Genomic DNA, 22,413 nt, shown 5'->3' with positions numbered 1-22,413 from the left:
CTAAAATATCAAAACATAAACACATGCAAAGAAAGCCAAAGTTTCATTTTCTTTATCATTTAAGTATATTCTTTAAAATATATCCAACAGACAACAAAAACCCCTCATACCAACACAGACAAGTTGTGAATTGGTAAGTGATGCAGCTTCCTTTCCTTTTCCCCCATGTGGAGAGACTTTCAAAGGTTTGGGCAAGCTGGTCATGTGACTTACAACAGCCAATTGGAGCGCAGGGCTCAGATTTCATCTGGTGAGGAGTCACTAAACTCCTCCACTAAGCTTTTAGGAAAGGGAGGCTGACTCCTCTGCTTAGCCTCTGAAGTTTTCCGATACATTTAGTCGGTCCAAAGATGGACTAAACAACACATTATGAGCTGTGGACTTTGTTATGGGATGTTAAGGAGGCCACTGTAAGAAAGCAGAAGGATTTTGGGGAATTAATTACTCTTTCACCACAGGCTCTTCCTGGAAGAAGAGGGAGATGGGGGCTGGAGCAATAACCATCTGTGTAAGTACAAAAAAACATGCTGGTCAACTCCATATAAGGCAGCCAGTTTGAAAGAGTGTGTGTTTGTATTTACACACTGAGGAGTTTCTGAATACATCAGTGTGAATGAGTGCTGGCTGTGATCCTGGACTTAAAACTGGGTAAAATCCGCTAGACTGAGGTCATTTCTTCCCATCTGCTCACAATTGTCTCCTGTGTTGGAACTGAAAACATCTTCTGTCAATGTCAGTGAAACTTTAAATATAAATCAACATTATTTTTGTGCAGTGTGCATTCATCCAAAATTTAGGGGTACAACAGCTACACAGACAGTCAAAGGACAAATTTTTACCATGTTTACCCATATAAGGTTCACAATCGTGTCGTATAAGGGGAAATATTACTACTCTAAGGTACTAATACGTACCTTTTAGGTGTAGATAAGGCACAAAGAAGAAACTGCCCCATTGACAAGCTGTCGAACTCCTGAAGGAACAGTTTTTGCACACTTCTTCTGGCAGTGTTGCTAGTTTCTACCCTATAATAGCAGGGATGTTCTGCAGCTGTTGCTAGCGTGCAATGCTACAGCCAGTTGCTCTCAGGACCACACACAGCATATGTGCACGCATGCGTGTGAGAAATGAATGAACATGCCGAGACTCGCTGCTCACCAAACAGAGATGGAGTTTGTGATTTTTAACCATGTAGCCTACTTTTAACAGGGCAAACCCTGCATTCAAAATCCCACTGTTTTTCTTTGATGAAGAAAGTTCAAAAGAACAGCATTTATTTGAAATAGAAATATTTTAACATTATACATTTCTTTACTGAAGCAATTTAATGCGTCCTTGCTGAATAAAAGTCTTATTTTTTTTTTTTTTTAAATCTTACAGACCCCAAATTTTTAAACAGTAGTGTATTTTAGTTTCGTTTTTGAGCTTGCTTAAAGGGTTAGTTCACCCAAAAATGAAAATAATGTCATTTATTACTCACCCTCATGTCGTTCCACACCTGTAAGACCTTCATTCATCTTCAGAACACAAATGAAGATATTTCTGATTAAATCCGATGGCTCAGTGAGGCCTCTATAGACAGCAATGCCAATGTAAATCTCAAGATCCATAAAGGTACTAAAAACATATTTAAAACAGTTCATGTGAGTTCAGTGATTCTACCTTAATATTATAAAGCGACGAGAATACTTTTTGTGTGCCAAAAAAATTAAACAAAATAACGACTTTTCAACAATATCTCATGATGGCTGATTTCAAAACACTGCTTCGGAGCTTAACGAATCGAATCAGTGATTCGGATCTCCTATCAAATGGCCAAACTGCTGAAATAATTTGATCCGAACCGTTGATTCGATTCGTAAAGCTCCGAAGCAGTGTTTTGTAATCGGCCATCATGAAATATTGTTGAAAAGTCGTTATTTTGTTTTTTTGGCACACAAAAAGTATTCTCGTCGCTTTATAATATTAAGGTTGAACCACTGAACTCACACAAACTGTTTTAAATATGTTTTTAGTAGCTTTATGGATCTTGAGATTTACAATGGCATGTATATAGAGGCTTCACTGAGCCATTGGATTTAATCAAAAATATCTTAATTTGTGTTCTGAAGATGAACAAAGGTCTTACGGGTGTAGAACGACATGAGGGTGAGTAATAAATGAAATTATTTTCATTTTTGGGTGAACTAACCCTTTAACTACACTATTCAGCTAGATGTAAACAACGTTAGACATGTTATGTTGCAGTAACTCATGTGATATGAGGAGCTTAGTGAGGTGTATTTATCAGACTATGGGGGAGGGTTTGAAGATCCATTGACCTCAAAGCAGGGGGGCGTCATTAAATAATTAGGACATTGTTTGAACCTGTAATGGACACTTCCAGCACAGAGTTCTTTACTGCTCTCATTGACTGTGAATAGCATGACTGTATGCAAACACATGTGTGGCCCATTCACATATGAGGTGTTGTGAGGGTTGGGGGTGATTTCATGGACATCTGTTCCTGTAGGTCTTTCATGAGTAGCTCAGACGAGCTTATGTTCTTAACACCAAATTCAGGGACTTAAGGAAGCATAATGAGATGTATAGCTTTCCTGCTAACTACTGTAGATTAAATATGTACACTAAAATGTATTAATACTTTTATTCAGCAAGGACACATTCAATTGATCAAATTTATCATTGTTACAAATAAAAACAGTGCTTTCTGCATTGATAATAATAAGGAAATATTTCTTGAACATCAAATCATAATATTAGAATGATTTCTGAAGGATCATGTGACACTGAAGACTGGAGTAATGATGCTGAAAATACAGCTTTGATCACAGGAATAAATTACATTGTAAAATATAGTCAAATAGAAGTATATACAGTACAGTCCAAAAGTTTGGAACCACTAAGATTTTTAATGTTTTTAAAAGAAGTTTCGTCTGCTCACCAAGGCTACATTTATTTGATCACAAATACAGTAAAAACAGTAATATTGTGAAATATTATTAAAATTTAAAATAACTGTTTTCTATTTGAATATATTTAACAGAGTAATTTATTCCTGTGATGCAAAGCTGAATTTTCAGCATCATTACTCCAGTCTTCAGTGTCACATGATCCTTCAGAAATCATTCTAATAGGCTGATCTGCTGCTCAAGAAACATTTAATGTGTACAATTGTACAAAATATTTGTGTACAATATTTTTTTTAGGATTATTTGATGAATAGAAAGTTCAAAAGAACAGTGTTTATCTGAAATCTAATCTTTTGTAACATTATAAATGTCTTTAATGCCACTTTTGATTGATTTAATGCATCCTTGCTGAATAAAAGTATTCATTTCTTTAATTTCTTTTAAAAAAAATACAAATAAAAATTCTTACTGACCCCAAACTTTTGAACGGTAGTGTATAATGCTACAGAAGCTTTGTATTTCAGATAAATGCTGTTCTTTTGAACTTTCTATTCATCAAGGAATCCTGAAAAAAAAAGTACACAACTGTTTTCAACATTGAAAATAATCATAAATGTTTATTGGGCAGCAAATCAGCATATTAGAATGATTTCTGAAGGATCATGTGACACTGAAGACTGGAGTAACGATGCTGAAAATTCAGCTTTGCATCAAAGGAATAAATTACTTTGTCAAATATATTTAAATAGTAAACAGTTATTTTAAATTGTAATAATATTTCACAATATTACTGTTTTTTACTGTATTTTTAATTAAATAAATGTAGCCTTGGTGAGCAGACGAAACTTCTTTTAAAAACATTAAAAATCTTAGTGGTTCCACACTTTTGGAGTGTACTGTATATATCACAGTATTTCTGTTTGTACTGTATTTTTGATCAAATAAATGCAGTCTTATTGAGTATAGATGTGTTTCTAAGTCTGAGGCCACTTTGAAATATGTCACTTCAAAAACAAATTGAACATAAATATTAGCATTTTCATGTCCATCATGAACAATATAAAAGAAACCAAATCATAGTACATAGTACGTACATTTTTTTTATGATTATGAAGCAAATTAGACCTGCAACTAAGAATAAAGTTTGTGTTGAGCAGCACTTCTCCATATGCTTGTGTGTGGTAACAATGGTTTCCTGAAGCAGATCCCCTCTGATTATTCTCAGTTTATTCTCTATGCTGTCATGCCTGCTCTTGAAATATACATGCACTTATACTGTATATGGTCCTCTTACTACTGAAACAGAAATAATTGGTATTTGAGCTGATTATGCATTTGAGCATAAGATATGCATGTGTGTTTACAATGCAGCCTGGGTCACACTTTGCTGAGAGAGGACATTTGATACAGAACACCCAATTAGAAGATGTTCACAATAGGCTGTAGAGCACAGAATGAGCAGGACATCTCATTTAGAAGGACTGATAACAACCTCTGAATGCAATCCATTCTTTTGCTCTTTCATTCATTAAGATGTATGCATTGTATCTATGTTTGTGACACAAAGAATGAATTTTGATGAAAAAAAAAAATTCTTCCATGATGCAACTGGATACTTCATTATTGCATTTTAAAAGTTACTGCAGAAAGATTATATTTACATAATAAACATATATATAAAAAATAAAATTTGATATAAATATATATATATATATATATATATGTGTGTATTTATATGTATCTATATAATTAGTGTTTGTGTATGTATGTATGTATATGTATATTATTTATATATATATATATATATATATATATATATATATATATATATATATATATATATATATATATATATATATATATATATAATAACATTTTAATAGAAATATTTATAATATAAATAACATTTACATTTTATATATATAATATATATATAAGTTAAATTCTCTATATAATTTTAATATAAATAAATTACATTTCTATGTAACTTATTTATTTATTTATGTGTAATGGATTTATTTATATAATTTTAATTCATATATTATAAATAATATGTATATATATGTATACTATATATACAGTATATACAGGTTTAATAAACCTGTTTAGAGTTAATTATTAATGTCTCACCAAGCTCTTTTCATTGAAATATATATATTTATAATATTTATATATAATATTTAGATTTTTATTTATTATTGTAAAAATGTGTTCACCATATTAGTGTAACTTCCTGAATGCATATAATTCAAAATATTCCTCCTCTAGAGCATTTAGGGTACACCCTGTTCTCTGGCCACAGCTAAGTTTGATATATTGTCAGCTGGCAGCTTGAGTCTGTATGTTTCCTCTCACCTGGTTACAGGTGCATGGCAACCCCTCCTGACGTAGACACACATACACTAGCCTCCCTCCCTCCTGTTTCCTGCCAGTGACAGATCCACCTGCACTGGCAGTGGGAAAAGTCTCAGATAAAGGCTGATATATGTACTAGAAGTCTTCATGATGCAGACAGTCAAAACGGTGGATGTGGTTGACTGCTCCTTTCTCTTCTGCTTTTCAAAGCACAACAAAGCAGCAGTGCAGATCAAGGAGGACATGAAGTGGATGGTGCAGTTGCCCATGCTCAAACCCTCTCCGGTCACCGGCACAGGGGGAAAGAAGATCTTCGGCGTGTCCCTGATGGAGCTGAGAGATCTGGGACTGGTCAAGGACGGGGTTCCTGTAGTGGTCCGGTGTATGGTGGAGTATCTGGAAAAGCATGGTAAGTGTCATGGTTTTCTAAGTTGTTGGTGTGAAGAAATCTGATCTGGGGACAATAATAAAGAATTAAAAGTAACCTGAGTATTTCTTTGGTGAGTTATTATAACTGATAACATGTCATATCCTGGCCTACTGCATTCTCACAAAGAAATCATCAGGTGTCTAATATAGGCCTAAGAGTTACTTGGCAATTTATAATATATGATTGTTTTAAGAGGTGCAACAGGTTCTATAGTAACAAAAAGCAGAGTACTTTGTTTTATTAAACTTAATGGGAATGATCCCAGACATTATATCAGACATAATAATCCTGTGGAGTGACATTTTTAAAGGTATTTTAAAGGCTACAAACATTTCCTCATTTCAACATTTCAAGTCATGATATCTCAATTGATGAGGTAATAGAAAATGAATGTATAAAATATTTTTTTAAATGAGAAAAATGTTATTTAAAATAGTTTTAGATAAAGTCCAAAGTGTGAGACACTACACTATGTAGGCTAACTTTTTTGTTCAAAATTAACAAAATCTAAACAATGAGTCAATACATCATCAATCCTTCTTCCAAAACGTGTTTTTGTCTCGCGGTACAAGTTTATTTGGTTAATGGATAAAGTTCTAATTCAAGCGATGTTATGTTAATAAGAAATGAGGTAGCTATTCAGATTCATTGGTCATTAGTCATATACCGGTAGTATGAATAGTATTGTTCTCTATTTCATACTTGCAGTTGTCATGTTTTTGTCATTAAAGGGTCATTTCACCCAAAATGAAAATTCTGTCACTAATTACTCACCCTCATGCCGTTCCACACCCGTAAGACCTTCATTCATCTGAACACAAATAAAGATATTTTAGTTGAAATCCGATGGCTCAGGGTTAGGGTTAGGGTTGATGGAGCAATGAAATTTCCTCTCTCAAAATCCATTAATGTACTAAAAACATATTTAAATCTGTTCATGGGAGTACGGTTCACTATTAATATTATAATGCAACGAGAATATTTTTGGTGCGCCAAAAAAACAAAATAAGGACTTATAAAGTGATGGCCGATTTCAAAAAACTGCTTCAGTAAGATTCGGAGCACAGATGAATCAGTGTGTCGAATCTCGGAGCGCCAAAGTCACGTGATTTCAGCCGTTGGCAGTTTGACACGCGATCCGAATCATGATTCGATACACTGATTCATTTATGCTCCGATGCTTCAGCAGTGTTTTGAAATCGGCCATCACTTCATAAGTAGTTAAATTTTGTTTTTGTTTTTTGGCGCACCAAAAATATTCTCGTCGCTTTATAATATTAATATTGAACCACTGTACTCACATGAACTGATTTAAATATGTTTTTAGTACCTTTATGGATCTTGAGAGAGGAAATGTCATTGCTGGCTGTGCAGGCCTCACGGATTTCAACTAAAATATCTTAATTTGTGTTCCGAAGATTAACGAAGGTGTGGTACGGCATGAGGGTAAGTAATAAATGACAGAATTTTAATTTTATGGTGAACTAACTCTTTTCATATTTAACGGTTGATTGGAGAGCATACGACTCCTTATGCTTTTGAATCGCTCTCGTGGTACTTTGGGAATCGACCGTTTAAACAAACGCCAAACAGAGGCGAGTGTCCGGCAAAGAGAGAAACGCGACAGAGCTCGTGATATAACTTTTCTGGATGACTAGAGCTGAGGGATTTGAAATGTTGTAAGCGATGTGGAATGGATGCATTTTTCTTTTTTACCACTAGAGGGTAAAAATTACATAATGTACCACCTTTTTTTAGCGCTTTTTTTTAAGAATATTGTGGGTATAATCAGTGCACTTTGACCATGTTGGCTGCAGTGAATGTGAACTGGCAAGTAGGCCTTGTCTATTTTCTTCCTGCCAATAGTACATGTTGTCTAAGAACACAAAGTCACAGCTTTTACTGCTTTAGTGAACTCTCCAAGCCTTTAGTCAACAAGGACCAAGCTGTGAGCATTACAATTAGGTAATTCGGTAACGGATCAAAGTCAACCCAAATGAAAAAGGAAGGACATGTACATTTAAAATAACACCATCTGATTTTTAGCATTACATACATATGACTACTTTTGGAAAATGAATAACATTTAATATAATAAGTACTATTTTAGTGATATTTCATCGAGTATTTTTTATTATTTATTTGAAAACACAAAGGATAACAAGCACATTTTAAAGTTACAAACATTATAAATGTATAAAGAAGTTTAAATATGATTAATGACAACAGACAAAAACATGACAACTGCAAATAGAGACCAATACTATTCATAATATTACTATATAAATTTGTATGATAAAAATGTATCATGTTATTCAGTATGGGACATCATGAACTAACGACCAATGAATCTGAATATTAGCTACCTCACTTCTTATTAATACCACATTGCTTGGATTATAACTTACATCCATTAACCAAGTAAACTTTCATTAGGCTACTAAAATATTATAATTCGTTATTATCATATTTGTGTCATATTGTACAAGCAAAATCAAACGTGATAAATCTGAAGCCTAGAAGCTGCAGTTGTGCTTGTTGTCCACTAGATGGTGCTGTGCCCTTTCAGATCAGCCAATCACTGCACAGGGCCTAACATGGCAGTACTCAAGAGTTTTACTTGAACTTGATTTTTAAAATTAAAAATGTTCTAATCTTTATCAAGGTTAGCTTTGCATTTGAGCTAAAAGTGGCATATATTTGTTTATTACCTGCTGTTGAAAACCTAAATTGTTAGTTTTAAATAAAAATAACTTTGCGTCTCTCTTATGATGCTTCAATCTGTCAGGTCTTCGTCAGGAGGGTCTGTTCAGGGTGAACGGCAGCGTGCGGACAGTGGATAACCTGCGCCAGAGGTTTGATGGTGGAGAAGAGGTGGATCTGCATCAGGAAGCTGACACGTTTGCAGTTGCCAGTTTACTGAAGCAGTTTTTGAGGGATCTACCTGAAGGTCTCATCCAACCCTCCATCCACAATCTCCTCATTCAGCTGCACCAGGGTGAGTCACCATTAGCCTTCATTCATCATAAGTGGTTTGGGTCAGTGCTTAAACATCTGTGCTGATAACTGAAAGATTGTAGGTTTATACTACTTGGGGGAAAAAACTAGTGTAGAAACAATTTTTACACAAATTTCGACCCTTTATTTAGAATTTTGGTTCCATCACAAAAGTAATGCATTCTCTTCTAATAGTAGGCATTCCTTGGCAAAACATTGTGCGTTCCCAAATTCACAAAAGCACTGGAGTACAGCTTGTCCTCCCACATCATGTTATTTCCATCTAGTCGCATTGTGTGTATCTATCTATTGTGTGTTGCATTCTCTCGTAAAAGTAGGGGTACATTCGCAAAACATTGTGCGTTCCCTGAGACACTTTGCATTCATAAAACGTTGGAAATAGTGCTGTCAAATTGATTAATCGTGATTATATAACTACATTTTATGTTAGATGCAATTAATCGCTATCATATAACAACATTTTATGTTGGATGTGATTAATAGCTTTTATATCATTTTATGCTTGATGCGATTAATCGTGATTAATCGATTAGACAGCTCTATTTTCAACGTTTTGCAAACGCAAAGTGTTTCGGGGGAACGCAAATGTTTTGCGAACGTACCCCTGCTTTTACGAGAGAATGCAACACACAATAGAAAGATACACACAATGCGATTAATCACGATTAATCGATTTGACAGAACTAGATGGAAATAACATGATGCAGGAGGAAAAGCTATGCTTAAGTGCTTTTGTTAGCAAATGCAAAGTTTTTCAGGGAATGAAATAGCTTTGTGAGAGAGTGCAAATGTTTTGCGAATTAAATCAAAGTTTCTCAGGAGAGCACAATACTTTAGCGAATGAACGCAGAAGCATTAAAATATATTTTCCTTTCCCATTTCATATTTTTTAATCCCAAATCAGAAAAGTCTTTGGCCATGTCCCCTTAGGCTGGGGCTTCATATGAGACGATAAATGAATTCTCATAGTACATCCTCATCCCATGCATATGTTTTTGATATTTTTATATATTATACACAATACTTTTACATATCATAGATATATTTAATTCATAATAGCAAAGTAGGTCAGCGGTTTAGTGCCAGTCAAACCTGTTAGGTGTTATCAACTGAAATGATTTGTGTGAAGGTTTGGTTCTATCTTAAGCACATGAGTCATATCTTCAGGCCAGTGACTGAGCCGAGCTCAGGTTTTCTTCTGTAGTAGAAGTTTAATCTAGACTGTATAACAGTAAGTGCTGTGAATCACACTGTCTTTTCCCACTGACTGAAGACCTGTAGAATGGATGATAAAAGATTAGTTAGGGCTTTAATAAACTGCATTATTTTACTGGCTCACATCCAGTGGATCCATTAAAATGTGAAAAAAATATTGAATTTGCAACTGTGTCATCCTTTACCGACTTTGCTTAATTAATGTAGTCTTGGTGTCAGAGATCAGCAGTGCAGTAATAAACACCTCACTTCCATATTAAATATTGCAACAACAGCAACATAGAAATGGAATTCCTGAAGAAAAAACGTGAACTGTTTTCTTAACAGACTTGTTTGCTGCAGTTTTCTTTCTCTGGTGTCCCAATCTCCCTCTTTTTGTGGCATGTGCGAGACACCATATATCCTGCGCAGATGGTGCATTTTGGGTGCCAGAAAACGAGGATTAAAAAAGACATATTTGTATTGTGAATGTTATGTATTCATGTACATACCATAGTTACACAGATGAAATCTTGGATGTGATTTCAAACATAAAAAAATATATATATTTTTAATTAATATTCATTTATTAAAATATAATTTTTATAAGTCCTCTAAATCTAACATTGTAACAGTTTTTAATATATATAGATATTTGTGCATATTAAAGGTGCAATAAGTAAGAATTCTGTTTGCTAGAGGTCGCTAGAGATCTATTCAAAACAAAGGCGTAGCTTGATGATGCCAAGTTTGAGCGCGGAATCTTGGGAGATGTGGTCTTCACCTCAACGGACGGTGCAAAAGAATAGGGATGGAACTCGGGAAGAAATCATGTTCATGGATGCGATTATTAACGTTACTGTAGTATGAAGCAGAGCAGGACCGAGTGTTGTGGGAGCAGAACGAGGAGCTGGAGCGATTGCGCAACACACGCCTCACGAGCAGCTGAACTTTTATTATGACACAGTCGCCGGCGTTGCTTCTGCTTTTCCGGTCATGAGTATGCGGTAACACAGCTCTGTTTATCATATTAGATACATTTGAGTGTGTTGAAAATGATGTTATAATGTTACTCTGTGCGTTCGCTTGGTGGCTGCTGTGAGACACTGTTGCACACTGCAGTAAGATAGATCCATTTTAGAATATCATATTAAATGCTGGATGGCTTGTGTTGATAAATGGCATGCAATTCATTTTAAAATGTATTGTATGATGGAGAAAATGCTGTATTACTGTTACTAAAAATAAAGCTGCATCTGATTATGCTATGTTAGCTACTTGACAAAACAGTGTTTTTCTCTGAGGCACGGTAAAGCATGGTACTCGCAAAAAATCAAGAAAATTAGATTTAATCAATAAGACTAAACGTGTTGAGCTATATAACAATAATTAGTTTTCTGTCTATAAATATATCAAAACAGTTGTTCCCTTGTCTATTAAAACATGTAAATATTAAAGCGCCTTTGGTGTTTCCATGGTTTCTACAAAATAAAACCGGAAACCGAGGGTAACGGTATGACGCAATTGACAGACGACTCCTCACACGTCCCGGAGCCTTGGCTAAAATTGCCATTTTCTCATGATTTACAAATAGTTGGAAACATTTGGGATATTGTAAGTACTCAAGTGAACAAAATATATAACACTGGCCTAGTGGTTTTTGGATATTTTACTGCAAAAATATTACATATTGCACCTTTAAATGTTAGATGATAGCTAGTGAATTGTAGCTTACCTTTTGCTCATAGTAAGGTTCTCTTTTTCCATTAGTGGTTATAATTCAGGCACACTTCAGCAATTTTGTCCAACTTTCTCCATAGACTGACTAGAGACTTTAGCGTGATGTGGTCCTTTCTCTTCCTGCCACCCTTCACCACTGTTTTACCATACATACACACCGTCACCCTTCCCCTACTTCTTACAGAGTAGTTTTGAGTCAGCTTTATTCACTTCCACATTTACTATTCATCATAAAAGCGCCAAAAATAATCCTTGTAGCCACTTGCTGTTTTCCAGCTTTTTTTCCCACCATCTGCCACTGTTCTGGAGCTCTGGTTCTCTGTGACAACCAGCTAAAATAGAAAATATATAACAATTACAATATTATTATTTAAAATGTATTATTAATGTAAATATAAATGAAACATTTTATTTCTATTATTTAAAAAAAAATGACATATATAATATATATAGGAATACACAGACTTTATATAGACTTTCTTTTTAACAATTATTTATTTAATTTAAAATGGCATTTCCTGTTTCTTTGGCCTTGTTTGCTCAGAAGATTCAGAGCTTTACTGGGCACATCTCTTATTTTAATTATATTAATATCTTCCTATTTCAAATATTAAACCCTTAATTATATTTCTATGTTGTTCTGTCAGAAACTGATGAGGATGACTTCTGTAAGGACCTGCGTGAGCTCCTACATCAGCTGCCAGATATCCACTACAGTCTCCTGCATTACCTATGTCACTTCCTGTCCCAGGTGGAACAGGAACACACTCATAACCGCATGACTGCGACCAACTTGGCCACAGTGTTTGGGCCCAACGTCTTCCAGTAAGTCACAATCACACCATTCATCATGAGCACACCAATGAAATATTTTTCTCTTTCATCAAACATAACTGATCCTTAATCTGATACCTCTCATCTTCTCAAATCAATTCTTTAACTTTAAACTTAAGTTCACTTTTACTGCAATTTATTTTTGAAGCACAGGCTCAATAGAATAATTTTAGCTCTTTGTGCATGTATCCGCCAGCTATGTGAATCGTGTCTCGACTGCTCAATGCCAAAAACTGCATGTTATGTAATATGAGTGTCATGTTCTCAGTCTTGCTTCTCATTGGCTGTATTGTAGAGTGATCAGCACTTGCACTTCACACAGATCTTGACCAACCCCACAGACCATTGCATAGTTTAAATTCTCTGCTGTGATGAATGGATTTGTTTACATACTATATATATATATATATATATATATATATATATATATATATATATATATAATATATTAGGGCTGTCAAAATTAACACATGTAACTTATTTTTTCCAGTTTAATGTGTTAAAAATATTTAGCTTAATTAACGCAGCATCCGTTTTTTTCCTGGCATCCTTTGGCAAGCATTACATTATAAGATAATGCTATCATTCATTCAAGTGCTTGTAAACCATTCAAGCGTGATTAGACACTACAAAAAAACTCCAATCTGTATTAGTGCCGTGAAGCGGCTCTCTGTGAACTAACACCCGAAATGTGTGCACAGAAAGTCGCTTCAGACAGTGCCGCCAGTGCTGCATTGAGTTCTCTTTCCTGCTTGAACTGACAAAAACACTTAAAATTATGTTGAAATGCCTGTTATTGGCGAGTATCCTCGTAAGAATGAAAGAAGACTTCATAAGTTATAAATGAGTTAAATAGTTTTAAATTAATGTTTAGAGTTATGAAAAAATGTACACCACAGAGACATGCAGCCACCAGCCAGTGCTCAACAGTTGTACGCTAAGATCAAAAGCGAACGCGGCAAGTTTTACAAAATGAGTACACCTGATGCAAATGCGACGGAACAAGCTTCCACAACTTGATGAAAGTATGTGTGCATAACTACATCGTGTTGGTTGATGTTTGGTGCAGGAGAATGTGTGAAATAAAAACTTTAAACACGGATACTTTATTCTGTATGAGCTATGTGTCACGTGGCTAGTGTTATTAAACTCATCGCGGAGCTCCGCGCTGAAACCGAGCATATGTGCCTGTATATCATAAAAAATCGTATTTTTCATGTGTTCTTATTCAGACTCCAGTTCTGACCGCATTGAGAGCAAAAAATACAAACAACACACGTGCTGTGCTGAGGTAAACAGCCTACGGCTTGAGTATTTGAACCGATTTGAACGCAGCTAGAGCAGTCAGAGGTGAATGAGCAGCACTTTTGTGTTATTTGAATTCTCCGCTGTAATGCGATCTCATGCGAACATATTTTCCATTTGTGCTGCTGGTAGATTACAGCAAAACAATCCACTTTCGAGAGAAGTGATGCTTCCTTATGCATAATACTGCATTTATAACCTTACTACAGCGCAGTGATTGGATTAAATGAGCTTTATGTCATGAATATGTCGAGATAAGCTCGAAACGGTCTACGTCAGCATGTTCGACCATGCCCATACTTTGGCCGAAAGTACACAATTACGTCAGATTTTGTGACGTTGCTCCGACTCAGCTTTTCAAACAGGAAGACAGAAATCGCTATGAAAAATGCAAAAATAACTATTTTTCACTTATGAACAACATTGAGTACCTTTAGTGTTTTCAATGATGTGCAGCCTATACATATCTGTTTACATCTCAAAAAAAGTGTTTTGGGGTTTCATGACCCTTTAAGAATAATAAAATCAGCCTACGTTATAGTTTAATGTTAAAGATATTAATATTACTAAAGTGAGTGAGTCTTATGTTTATTTTTATGTTTGTATGATGGCTAAATACAAATAAAAGTTGAACAAATTTATTTGTACTGTTTTTATTTCTAAAATCCTATATAGTTTTATAGGAAGAGATTTCATAGATTTGGCAAATTCATTTTTCAGACGTTTGTAGGTACAGACATCCGTTGTGGCCATTCTTGGCAGTTTTTCTGAGGCTATTATATAGTTCATATCGATATCGGAATTATATCGTATCGACCGAAATTAAGAATTATATCGTGATATAAATTTTGGCCATTTCGTCCAGCCCTAACTGCACGACAGTCAAAACGCATTAAAACAGAATCAAAACATACACATTCCTTGACAGTGAGCTGCATTACACACGGGACTAAAATGGTGGCTAACAACGACATCTCTATCATTAATTTTGATCACAGCTTGTCTTGAAAAAAGAAGCCAATTTGACGTTCGTCATAGGAGAAGTCACACTGGAGGATTGTGCGCCAAATCTTCTGACACTGCCAGAATTTCGTCGGAGGTAAAATTTGATCGCAACGGTCATTAACCGGCTGACGGTGAACATGTCAAACTAGCGATCAAAGACAACAGATTTTAGGCTAGGATTATAGGAATCTTTTAGGATTTGCAAAATTTGTCTCAGACGACCAAATCTTGGCCAAAATCGCAGTGTGAACCAGCCTTTTAGTCAAAGAACAAAAGACAAAGAGAAAATCACTTACTGCTTTTGACTGCATAACTTTTGTAGCTTTAATAAGGATTAATGTATACTCAATTTGTGCAATGAAGACTCTGCATTTTATTTACTGCACCGATACAGAAATTTTTCAAGAAATTATTAAATTTCTCTATATTTACCTGTTAGACCTACCTGAAAATCTTAAAGTTGTGTTTACAAGGTTACATGGGTCAAAATCAAAGAAAACAATAACTTTTTGTGTGCATTTTAGCATGGCAGGTAAAAATCTGAACCATCCCGACTTGGCCAGTAGAAAAAAAAATCTTTAGTGTTGAGTCCTGATCAAGCGGCAACCTCCCCCAGTCTCTCGTGAAGCCAACACGGAAGTGACTTAAACTGCGATTCATCGACTGGCCGCTAGGGACAGGCTCCAAAAGAGAGCAGAATCTCATTGAGTCCCATGTTAAATTGGCCAAGTTTATAGCAGATGTTACATACATTGGGTGAAAAACATGTTTACAAGTTGGTTCAAATTGTGGTTTTGGTCTATACTGCTAATTTTGCCCTTCATGACAACTGTGAGGGGGGTGAATTTTTTTCTAACTCATTCTTTTAAATTATATTAAGTCTTAAAGTTCTGCATAATTAAGGGTGTGGTCACTTGAGTGACAGGTAGATGCCGCTGCTGTCTGTGAGCCGTCACTTTACCTCAGCTAATTCCAGCCACTGAATTTGGCATCTCAGCCGTATTTGTGCTCGATTATTTTATACAATTATAAAATATGGCTGGTGTTGGAGCATCTTAAAAAAACCCACCGTAGATTGACAGTAAACCTTTAGAACATTCTGACGATAAAACTTATCTTCATTAATAATTAAGATAGTATCTAAAATAGATAGATAGCTCCTTTGCTTGCTAACCATAGTTGCTAGCATGGTCACGTCGAGCTAGGCGGGCGTGGTTTCAGCAACCAGTCACATCAGCTCAAACCATCTCCCCGCCTCTTTGCCCATTTTCAGTTATCCGGGAGTGACGTGCGGTGATGCGCAGCTAAGATGGCCGCGGCCTCATTTACGCGTCAAAACTGCTGTTCAGAACTCTATGGGTGATGTCACGGACACTACGTCCATATTTTTTTACAGTCTATGGTCCTGATATGTTAAAGGCACAGCTAAATGTGACATTTATTATGATGGGTTTATTCACTTAAATTCAAAGTTGTTATATTTTTAAAGTCTATAATGTTAAAAATGATAGCTTTGAATTATACTGTAATGATGAAAGGCTCTAATTAATGCCTAAAATTGAGAAAAAAAAATCCATTTAATATAGGCATCAGCATCAGTGATACTGGCCATCATTCATTTATAGTGCTTAGTGAAAAGATGCTATTAAACAAATATTTAAAATATACTGCCTTTCTACATTATTATGGAGATTCAATGTGAAAGTATTGCAATATAAAAATATTAATTTTAAAATCAAATTAAATCAATTGACAGCACATATATATATATATATATATATATATATATATATATATATATATAAAATATATAATATATAATATATAAAATATATAATATATAATATATAAAGCACGATTCGAATGAGTCGACAAAAAAAATTCACTTGACATAATTATGACTTCATGCCATCATTTTGCCATTTTATCTTATTTTAATAGATTTTCACACAATTTAAACTTTTTATGTCATAATTGTGATTTACCAAAACATGTTTTTTTTTTCCTTATGTGACAGAAACATTCCTATACATTTTTAAACTAAAATCTTGATGTAATTTTCATTGTGTCCGTGATAAAGCATGTTTTATGCCAATTTTGTCTATCTATCTTACATCTAGCTATATCCTGGCTTTTGGCTCCAACAGAGGGGGCCAAAGTCCAGGTGGAATTCTTAACTCAATGTCAGCGCTAACCCAAATAGCACTTACATACTTTCTATGGTCATAAATTCTTTGGTTGTTATTTTCAGGCACAGAAACATTTAGGCTGATTATTCACAAGTCAATAGCTCTGACAAATAACAGCCCAAGATTATTTGAGATGCCATCTGCCCCTACAACACAAAGCAGATGTATTTTTTAAAAAAGAACTATATATATTCAGTTTTAAGCAAACACTCTTCAATATTTTCAGTTTGTCTTAAGGAGGCTGGACATAAAGTAATGTGATTTTAAAGAAATAAACCCCAGGTTTCACAGACCAGGCTTAAGCTAGTCCTAGACTAAAATGCATGTTTGAGCTGTTTTAACTGAAAGAAACTTGCACTGACAGATCTTAAAATATGTCAGTGCCATTGTTTTGTCTCAAGATGCACACCGGTAATGTTTTTTTCTAAGGTATGTTTATAAAGGCTATTTAAATGTTCTGATTGAACTAAGGCCTAATCCTGGCTTAATCTAAGCCCTGTCTGTGAAACTGGGCCATAAATTGATTAATTAATTTTAATCAATGCAATACCGTTTTTAAATATAGCTTTATATGTTCCCTGTTATAGTGACTAACCCTAAGTAAGTAGCCAGCTGATGCAATATGAACGCCAGCCCTAATAATATTTCAGCCACTCAGTTTCAGGGAATCCCTGTCACCACAGCATGTGTGTTTGACACCTCAGCGTTTGTGTATAAGTGACGTGTGTAACCTCAGCTCAGTAAGGTGGAAGTGACAAAACTGTTGCCTGTTTTAGCCACATACCTCTCCTGCTTGTACCCTTGTACAACATGTTCTTTTTGTTGGGAATAATTAAACCACAAATACAGCTGTCAGATGAGCACTCAGTGACCCCATACAGAAGCAGCATTTAGTGTATGTTTTATGACTCTATCATGGGACAGAATCTCAATGTGGCTCCACACACTGAGGGAAATAGTATTATTTATTTATTTATTTTACTCTTAATCTTAAAGGTTTTTTTTTTTTTTTTTTTTTTTTTTTACATTTTACTTAAATGACAATAAATTAAATTTGAATGAATGTGACCTAGATCCCATAAGGATCTATCAGATTTTATTTTGTGCTTTTTATTTTATTATTGCTTTATTTTATGTTGCTTTACATTTTTTTTTTATATATATATATATATATATATATATATATATATATATATATAAAATATATATAAAATAAATTTAATTACTGTATTACTTACTTTGCTTGATTGACTTGACTTTTCACTGTTTATGATTTATTACTGACTGGATAAAAAGGGATAATGTTGTTCCTGGTTTTATCATTTAACCACACATGCACTTCAGTTTTTACAGCATGTTAATGTATGTGTTGTTTTTCTGCAGTGTGTCATCCGGTTTTGATGGTATACGGGAGCAGAATATCTGTAATAACATTATGGCCAAGCTAATCCAGAAGTACAGTGCCATCTTTGAGTCTGTGGTGGAGAGAAGACAGATTGAAGAGGAACCTTCAAACATCATCATGGTCAAAGTGAGTGCTGACATAACATAATTTAAAAGTAATAATTACAATTGTGCAGTGCAAGGGAACAGAATACTGCATATCATATTGGGGTCGAAATCAGTGTTATTTTAGTACTTCAACTAAACAAAAGTTAGAAATTTTTCTTTCATAACTGACTGAAAATAAGTTTATTTTTATGTTGAATGTTGTGTTGAATTTATTTCATTTAACATAATTATACATTTTTTTTTTTTTATAGTTCACCCCAAAATTAAAATTGTAATCATTTACTCACACTTTAAGGGTTGGTTCACCCAAAAATGAAAATTCTGTCATTTATTACTCACCCTCATGCGGTTCCACACCCGTTCACCTTCGGAACACAAATTAAGATATTTTTGTTGAAATCCCATGGGTCCGTGAGGCCTGAATAGGGAGCAATGACATTTCCTCTCTCAAGATCCATTTAATGTACTAAAAACATATTTAAATCAGTTCATGTGAGTACAGTGGTTCAATATTAATATCATAAAGCGACGAGAATATTTTTGGTGCGCCAAAAAAAACCAAAATAACAACTTATAAAGTGATGGCTGATTTCAAAACATGTTATGAAAACACATTATGGACGTTATGAATCAGCGTGTCGAATCAGCGGTTCGGAGCGCCAAAGTCATGTGATTTCAGCAGTTTGGCGGTTTGACACATGATCTGAATCATGATTCGATATGCTGATTCATTATGCTCCAAAGCTTCCTGAAGCAGTATTTTAAAATCGTCCATCACTAAAGTCATTGTTTTGGGTTTTTTTTTGACGCACCAAAATATTCTTGTCGCTTAGAAATATTAATATTGAACCACTGTACTCACATGAACTGATTTAAATATGTTTTTAGTACATTAATGGATCTTGAGAGAGGAAATGTCATTGCTCCCTATGGAGGCCTCACGGAGCCATCAGATTTCAACAAAAATATCTTAATTTGTGTTCTGAAGATGAACAAAGCTCTTACGGGTGTGGAACAGCATGAGATTGACAATGACATTTTTGGGTGAACTAACCCTTTAAGTTGTTCCAAACCTGTATGAGTTTCTTTCTTCTGTTGAACACAATAGAAGATATTTTGAAGAATGTCAGTAACCAACCAGTTGATGGACCCCATTGACTTTCATATTTGTGTTCAACAGAAGAAAGAAACTCATACAGGTTTGGAACAACTTGACGGTGCAAAATGATGACAAAATTTTCGATTATGGGTGAACTATCCCTCTAAGATTAACAACACTGGTCTAAACATTTAGTCATAGTACTCATGTGAGCGATACCAGTTTGAATTTGACTTGCAACATTTCCCCATCCCATTCTCTCCTCTTCATTTAGATAGTTGATAAACTAACATCTGAATTTTGAAAAGACATAACTCAGTATGTCAAAGGACCTCAATAGTTCAGACCAACTGAAAAGATCACACTCGTGTATCGAAGCACATCCTTCACACCCCAAAACATGCCACTCTCTCCTGCTTTATCCTGGTTGTCACATGCATAGCCAGTGTGTCTCCCTGACCTCGCATTGTTGCTGTTTGCACCGACTCGCCAAAACTTCAAGATGTCATCGCATTATCTCTCTTTTGCCACCATCAACAATGTTTGCTTTTCTGTATTTATCACACGAAAGCAGTTTCGTCTGAAATGCAGCCCAGTCATGTGCACTGACGCTTTATTGCTGTGGTCAGTGTGTACAGGTGCTCTCATGTGAATCCCTTGTTGTGTTCCCAGGAGGCCAACACAAACACTGAAAACACAGAGATGGCATCTTACAACCCTGTTCTGAAGGCACATGCTCCACGTGTCAAGAAGATGAAGGTATGGCTGATAGTATGTGTGTGTATTTGCAGACAGTGTACGCCTGTATAGGCAACCTGCTACAGTACACAGAGTCAGTGTGGGTATGTTTCCACAGTCATATGCAATTATGGTGTCGAACCTTGTTAAATTCCAGTGACGTAGCAATTCAAAAACCCCAGCAATCCAATAACACTACTCGGCCTGAGGTGAAAGGTACAATCACAAGACTCAGCTTTCAGTTTAATCCAAATGATGAAGTCAGTCAAAAGCTATTTTTTTTAAGTCCAGTAATGCAGTCATTTGGATTACTGTTTCTTTAACAGCACATCAAGATTATTGCCACAGATGGAGATGGGACATAAAAGTGGGGGCTCGTCCGGGATACTAAAACTCTTGATATTCATGTCATGTTGACTTTGGATCGAGTTCTTGTGACCTTAATTCCCATTAAAGGCCCTGAAGATTCATGTATTTGTCTTTCCGATGGGTATTAAAGTTACACCCCTGAGTATAACACAAAAGGTGTTTTTGTGGCTACAGGATGTTTGCTCATGCCCTGAAGAACAACATTGAGTAAAAGATGAAGAATAGATCTACAGTAGCTTGTGCCAAGTGCACATCTTGATAAACACTAAGTCAATAAATATATAAAGTTATTTAATCATCTGTGTATTTGCTCTCTTGATAAACCACACAAACATGCATATTGTTATTGAGTTTTCCCTGATTTCCTTATATATGCAGGAGTTTCACAATATGTACACAGAATGAGAGTTCTGTTTTCTGTGAATTTAATTATCCCTCTCAATTGAATTATGTCAGTTGCATGTGACGGCGGCCATGTGTACGTGCTCAGAAACTCACGATGTAGTGTTTATGTGTCTGCTGGAGATGGGCAGGATCTCATGTTTGTGTGTGTTCTCTCTATGAAGCAGTGTGAACCGTGACCCTCTTAAATGACTGGCATGATGTTTTGAAAACAATAATATTGTTTCTATATTTTGAAAAAGCTTAAATCGAGGTGGTACTTGCATATATAAAAAACTACTTGCCCTTTGCACACAAGTTTTTCTAAGTTCTTTATTTAAAAGTCTCATTTCATCATTTATTTGATCAAAAATACAGTGAAAACAGCAAATATTATTACAATTTAAAACAACTATTTGTTTTATTTGATTATATTTTAAAATGGAAATCATTCCTGTGATGCAAAGCTGAATTTTCAGCATAATTACTCCAGTCTTCAGTGTCACTTGATCCTTCAGAAATCATTCTAATCTGCTGATTTAATGCTCAAGAAATATTATTTTAAAGATTATTATCAATGTTGAAAACAGTTACGCTGCTTAACATTATTGTGGAAACCGAGATACATTTTTTTCAGGATTCTTTGATTAATAGAAAGTTAAAAAAACATTATTTTTGTTACATTATAAATGTCACTTTTGATCAATTTAATGCATCCATGCAGAATAAAGGTATTTCTTCCAAAAAAAAAAAGAAAAAAAAGTCTGATCCCAAACTTTTGAACTGTAATGTACCTCTTAAACTGCCTCATATTTTATTTTGAAATTCCTATGTTTCTATAAACTTCAGATGTAATATGTATCTATATCAGGGGTGTCCAAACCTGCTCCTTGAGGGTCACTGTCGTGCAGAGTTTAGCTCCAACTTGCCTCAACACACCTGGAAGTTTCTAGTATGCCTAGTAAGACCTTGATTAGCTGCTTCAGGTGTGTTTAATTGGGGTTGGAGCTGAACTCTGCAGGACAGTGGCCCTCCATGAGCAGGATTGGACATCCCTGGTCTATAATGTTGAAATCATTTGACTAATCACTGTCTTTTTGTTAGGTCACTCAATGCACTCCAGTTGAAAATACAGATTCTTCAAAAGAAAAGGAATCAAGTTCAGACAACCCTATACCCACACCAAGAAAAAAGAAGGTAAGAATCACCATCATTAGCTATTCATTATATATTTTGTTTAGGTATCAGTATATGTTTTAGAGACTTGCTTCATCAAATAAACACTTTTAGAAAGAAATTTAAATTTGCTGGCTATTAATATTAAAATTATAC

General features: G+C 34.9%; 1 protein-coding gene across 7 annotated transcripts in view; it reads left to right on the top strand.

Moving 5' to 3' along the window:
• Positions 1-329: 329 nt before the first annotated feature.
• fam13a (family with sequence similarity 13 member A) overlaps positions 330-22,413 on the top strand; it is a 64,233-nt gene continuing 42,149 nt past the window's right edge. For 3 of the 7 annotated variants that reach the window (XM_067405403.1, XM_067405404.1, XM_067405401.1), the window contains exons 1-6: positions 5,364-5,676; positions 8,486-8,695; positions 12,297-12,474; positions 18,366-18,513; positions 20,266-20,352; positions 22,186-22,278. In XM_067405403.1, the coding sequence (XP_067261504.1) occupies positions 5,415-5,676; positions 8,486-8,695; positions 12,297-12,474; positions 18,366-18,513; positions 20,266-20,352; positions 22,186-22,278 (978 nt within the window). In that variant the 5' untranslated portion in view covers positions 5,364-5,414. Of the gene's footprint in view, positions 509-5,362; positions 5,677-8,485; positions 8,696-12,296; positions 12,475-18,365; positions 18,514-20,265; positions 20,353-22,185; positions 22,279-22,413 lie in introns of those variants that run through there. The other 4 variants (XM_067405407.1, XM_067405405.1, XM_067405402.1 and 1 more) reach the window with 3 other exon arrangements.

Source organism: Chanodichthys erythropterus, chromosome 12, assembly GCF_024489055.1.
Source record: "Chanodichthys erythropterus isolate Z2021 chromosome 12, ASM2448905v1, whole genome shotgun sequence".
NCBI classification, from domain to species: Eukaryota; Metazoa; Chordata; class Actinopteri; order Cypriniformes; family Xenocyprididae; genus Chanodichthys; species Chanodichthys erythropterus.
Note: the sequence above shows the minus strand (reverse complement) of the source record. Positions and strands in the feature narration are given on the sequence as shown.